Source organism: Diceros bicornis, chromosome 4, assembly GCF_020826845.1.
Source record: "Diceros bicornis minor isolate mBicDic1 chromosome 4, mDicBic1.mat.cur, whole genome shotgun sequence".
NCBI classification, from domain to species: Eukaryota; Metazoa; Chordata; class Mammalia; order Perissodactyla; family Rhinocerotidae; genus Diceros; species Diceros bicornis.
Window position 1 is genome coordinate 64,334,535 of NC_080743.1, and position 5,945 is coordinate 64,340,479.

The 5,945-nt window shown below is 40.9% G+C and overlaps 1 protein-coding gene across 1 annotated transcript; it reads left to right on the forward strand.

Annotated features, from left to right (window-relative positions):
- Window positions 1–4,827: 4,827 nt before the first annotated feature.
- On the forward strand, window positions 4,828–5,612 carry APCS (amyloid P component, serum). Its single transcript, XM_058537828.1, has 2 exons — window positions 4,828–4,891; window positions 5,005–5,612. The coding sequence occupies exons 1-2, from the start codon at window positions 4,828–4,830 to the stop codon at window positions 5,610–5,612; spliced, it is 672 nt and encodes a 223-aa protein (XP_058393811.1).
- Window positions 5,613–5,945: the final 333 nt, after the last annotated feature.

Here is a 5,945-nt window from a genome sequence, read left to right on the forward strand (position 1 = left end):
GAAGGGAACCTTTCTCTTCAACATACTCAAGACAGAGTTACACTGAGTTCCTACCATTATATGTTTTCTTCTTTTCGCATCTCCTCCCCACATGCTGTTCTCACAAAGGGACTGTGAACGGCGAAGAGATGGTTATGGTCAGTGGGTTCCACTGAATGTTAGGTTTTATACAAATCTTACCTTAAAAAAGATTGAATAAAACTTCCATTTCAGCAATGAAGGTAAACTTTATAAATATTACAAAGATGAGTGGTTCAAAAATAAGTGGATGATAATTTGGGGATATAGAGAAGGATAAAGACTGAGAAATAAATATTGTGATGTTCTAAAGAGGAGTTTCAATTGAATTCTGAATTCAGAAGTGAGATTTCATTGAAGTAACATGGTCTAGATATAGGACTGGACCCAGAAGTAGAAGATGACAAACTTATAACAGATTTTCTTTTATAAATGAAGAACTGAAATCAACAAAAGACTCCTATGTATCAACAGGACCTGGAAAGGGATAGACCAATTTGTGATAATACCACAATTGAGGAGGGGAGATAGGAGTCTGCCAGCAGTCTGGAGCCTGGCATTTAGAGTCAAAATAGCTCTTTGGTAGAAAGGTCAGTCATAATCTCAGGTGAACACTGATTTTTCTCTGTCATTGGGTGAAGTGTTATGGGGTGGGAAGCAGAGACACAATAGCCTCTCTGTCAAGAAGAAGCAATCTATAATCTGTATGGGAAATATACATTGGATCCTGAGTCCCTTAGAGAATCTTGTTTCTTTCCTTTTGTTCTTTGTCAGAACTACTAAACCTGAGGAAACAGACTCCCTTCCTTTTTGTCCCTCCATTATCCCCTGCAACCTGGCTCTCCCATGCTCAATTTAAGGAAATTTCTCTTTCAAAGGTCACCAATGAAGTTTTTATTGCTAAATACAGCATCCTTACTACATAGATCCCTCTGATGCATTTAATACCTCTGGACACTGCCTCCTGGAAACTACACTAACTTGGTTTCCATGCCACTACACACACTATCCTTTCTGCCAAACATTATTTTTTGTCACCCTCCTGGACTCTTCCCTTGTCTCCAATCCCACAAATGAGAATGCTCCCTCAGTGCTTGGCTCCCTGACCTTTTCTTTCTTCTTTCTTCTACTGAAAGAGATAGTTCATTTTTGTTTCATCGTCACTTATATGTTGATCCCTCTGAAACCTATATTTCTAATCCCAAGTGGCACTCACATATTTCAAATTCTCCGCTGGCCTTTTCTGTGTGTAAGTCATACTGTCATTTCAAATTTAGCATTTTAGGAACCAAACTTATCACCTATCCTCCACCTCCTCCAAATGCACTTCCTCTCAATTGTAGCACCACATTTTTCCAAATCATACACAATGAGAAATTTAGAGTAAAATCTAACTTGGTTCCATATTCTATGTATTTTTATTTTTAAAAATCTCATCTTTGCTCTTTTTTCTTTTACTATAAGACCTTGCATCAGTCTAAGATTGTGTACTTTTAATTTTATACAACACATATCAGGGTGATAATCAGTCACTCTTGACGTCTCCATTGCCTCCTTTCATCTAGTACAAATAAATGCTCTTAAGTTTCCTTATGGCTAACAGAACACATGGCAAATAATACTTTATTAGCACCCAAATCCTGTTCTACCCATCTTCTCCTTTAGTCTCCTCTCTTATTGTGACTTTATGTCTTCCAAAAATACCCAAGGCCTTAGAAAGTATCTTTCAAGTATTTTTTAATCCCTCAGGTAGTCTTAAGTTAGATCTCACACCTCTGCCTTTTTTCAGCTCCGAGTTTATGCCATGCCCTCCTTCTGGCACTGCCAATGTCCTCTTCTTGGCTCCTCTCTGAAGGCAAACTTTACTGCGTACCAACTGATGTCACCAAGACAACTCCACTTACTGGTGACCCTGCTTCTATCTAACATACTGTCATCTTTCCGCTCCTTGCCTCAATCCTTCCAGAGCCACCCAGACAGGAACCTGAACATTCACTGGTAAGAAGGCACCCAGGAGCCTCTCAGCAACCACGGGCATTGGTTCACTTTGAAAACTCCACCCAATTCTCAAGACTCAGGATTCATTTTCACATGTTCTGACATCAGAGCCTTCCTTTCTGCAGCAGAGTCTTCAGTATCCACTTTGATGACTCCTGAAGCTCGAGCTGTTCTCTTTCAAAGCCTAAGACACGTGTTCCAGAGAAGGAAACTAACGAATAGAATCAGGTCTGACCTCCCCTACCCTTTTCCCATTCTACTAAGAAAACTCCTTTCCAGCGAGGCTTTGCCTCTTCACAATGTCTGGACACATCATTTTCATGTCCAGCTGTTAACCCTAGCATTGGCCTTAACAGCAGTATAAACTTGATTACCTCTAACATCTCCAGGATCACTCATTCCCCCAGGCCGGCTCCATGGTCTCATCTCCCATTAGAGAAAATTTTCCTCTACATTGATCTCCAAACCATCTTGGTTGACAGAATGATAATTTATTAACTTATGATGAAAACTAGAAGCAGCTGGTGAACTCTGTAGTCTCTAAATTTTATGGCACTCGTTCATTAACATCTGAGTAAGGGAATTGCAAAAGAAGGAGGGTTCCCTGTAAAGGTTATCTCCAAGCTCCCACTTCCAGCCTGACCTGCTCAGATTATTCAATTGGATTCTGCCTTTTACTCCTACTAAACTGTTTTATGTAAAAAGTCCTCACCTTGCTTGAATTCTTTGATTCCACAAACATTTACCAGCTTCTTTCATGTGCAGGAATAATTGTTAAGTAAAATGGATGATGTAAAAACGAATAAGACCTAATGTTCAGCTTCAATCAAGAGAGGATGAGAGATAAAAATACTAGTGTCTATAACATGAGACAGACAATGGTAATATCCATAAAAAGCTTCAAAATGATAATGATAGTCATCCAGAGACCGTTCCGTGCACTTTATGTATATTATAGTATCTCATTTATCCTCACAAAAACACTACAAGTGGGTAGTTTTATCTTTGTTTTGTAGAAAAGGAAACCAAGTTTCAGACAGGTTTAGTGACTTTCACAATAGTCAACCACTAGTAAATTCTACTCCAAAGTCATTGCTCTAAACCTTATAGGGAGTTAAAAAGAGGTGAAAATAATGTCTAATTGAGACATAAGGAAAGTCTTTGTAAAGCAAATCACTTTCGAGATTGCTTTTGAAGAATGGTTACGATTTTAAAAAAGAAATTCAAGACAGAATAAAAGCAGTGAACAGAGGTAATGAAATCAGGAAAGCCAGGCACGTATGAGAAACAACAATTAGAGGTGTTTGACTGGAGGACAGGGTTTGATTAAGAGGTTAAGGCCAGGTTGGAGCCAGATTGTGAATGGCATTGGCTTCCAAGATGAAGGATCTGTATTTAACTCAGGAGGCAATAAGATGTATAATCCCAGCTCCAATACCAACTCTTACTGTGCAACAAGCCAGATGAGGCATTACAACCTGGGACTCAGCTTAGAAAAAATTAGAGAACAGGAACTGCCCAGAGCTGAGGATTAGAAGGATAATTTGGACAACGGTAGAGAAAGAGAATTCTTCGTGGCAGTTATTGTGTCACTGAAAAGGCTAATCAGAAAGTCTGCAGCAAACAGAGAGAAGAAGGAATACACAAGAGACTGGACAATAGGATGAGAATGAAGATTCCACAGAAATTAGGGATAGGAAAGAAAGAAAATAATGTGACTAGAAAGGAGAATTTCAGTTCTGTATCTTAGAGGCAGAGCAGGTTTGAGTGGTGGCTAATAAATTGTGATATTTTAAGTAGTAGCAGAGAGAATGGAGATGGAGATCATTGAGGTTGTGCCAGGCTAAGTCACCACTGGATCCCTAGCACATAGTGTAGTACCTGGGAATTAATGAATAAATGTGAGTGTAATGTATTATTCAGGTCATCACCAAAGATTAATGTAAATATAACCCCAATGGTTAGGGACTCAAAGAAGAAGAGAGGAAAACTGAGTGATATGCTGAAATATCTGCAGATAGTGGGCAGATTACCAGGAAAATAACTCATAATGATAAATGGGAAAATCTAGCATAAGGAAGCACCATGATACTCAAAAGAAGAAAAAGAGCTTGGGTAACAGTGTCTGAAAATACTAAGCTTCAGGGTGACAGACAGTGCATACTCTAATTCTCTCTTTCAGTATTAATTAATACTGAATTAATCAAAGGTGAAGGGACTTTTCAAGGTCTTCAGCAGAAAGTAGAATCCCAGAATGTCCTACAAACAGAAGACTACTTCACAAAACTATAAAAAGAAGAAAAAGCCTTGGACGCGCAGCCCACAAGAGGCCTGAGTTCAAGGAGACCCACCACATGGCTCAGGAGCTCCCAGCAGAGCACAGGGTCATCAGACAGAGGGGCCCTGGAGAATGGAGTGAGGCCCTCCTGACATGGCCATCTTGGTCCCTCATCTCATCCATAATACTGCAGCTCCACAACAACTCTCTTCCCAGCACCAGAATCTGGGTCATAGGGTTGACCCTCTAATCGTCCCTTGTATCTAATAAACTTCCATTAATTCCCCGGCCGGGGGCCCTATCCCTCCTTCCCCATAAGTAGCTCTGATTGTTGGCACCAGGGGGCAGGCCTGGAAAATCACTCACACATTATTGGTGCTCTCCATCCCCCACTCTTACTCATAAGTGCATATAAACCATGAATAGCCTGAGATCAAAGAGTGTGAATCTCGAAAGCTGGATAGACAACCACTGTGCTGTCTGTACCCTCTTCCTGGTCACCGCTGCTGCTATAACAGCCCCAGGCCAAGAACATGGACAAGCTACTGCTTTGGGTCTTTGTCCTCACCAGTCTCCCAGAAGCCTTTGCTCAGACAGGTAGGGTGGTCGGGGAATGGTCAAGGAGCGTGAGATGAGAAAAGAGGTTGAATGTGATATTTTTTCCCTGCATTTATGGTGAAGGTCATTATATTTCTTTCTCTATCCCACAGACCTCAATGGGAAGGTATTTGTTTTCCCTAGAGCATCCTCTAGTGACCACGTGAACTTGATCCCAAAGCTAGAGAAACCTCTGCAGCAGTTTACCTTGTGTTTTCGAGCCTATAGTGACCTCTCCCGTGCCTACAGCCTCTTCTCCTACAACGCCCGGGGCAAGGATAATGAGCTACTAATTTTTAAAGAAAAAGTTGGACATTATTCTCTACACATTGGAGGCACAAAAGTTACTGCCATAACTATTGAAGAGGTCCCTACCAGTGTGCACATCTGCACTAGCTGGGAATCTTCGTCGGGCATTGCTGAATTTTGGGTCAATGGGAAGCCGCTGGTGAGAAAGGGCCTGAAGCAGGGTTATTCTGTGGCAACTAACCCCAAGATTGTCCTGGGACAGGAGCAGGATTCCTATGGAGGAGCGTTTGATATAAACCAGTCCTTTGTGGGAGAGATTGGAGATTTGTACATGTGGGACTCTGTGCTGTCTCCAGAGGATATCCTGTCTGTGTATCACGGTTCCTCCCTCAATCCCAATATCCTGAACTGGCAGGCTCTGAGCTATGATATAGAAGGATATGTCGTCATCAAGCCCCTGGTGTGGAACTGAGGGTTTGAATCAACAAGACTACTTGAAAATGAAATGACCAACATCTGAGAGATCTGCTTAAGGCAACTGGATACTACATCCTATATCTGTTAGCTCTTTCTTCCTTGAATTTCCTGTCTACATATGTGCCTAATAAAAAAATATATATACATATGTATATATAGTGTATTACGCCATCTGCCTTTGTTTAGTGCTTGTCATATCCCAAACATTTTCTCTTATATCTACTTATTTGGAAATTGGTGTTTCATTATCCAGAAAAACCAAGTTGCAAAGTATGGGGAGGGAAACCTTTAAGTAACTAAAAAGATATGTCACAAAGCCAGAGCACTC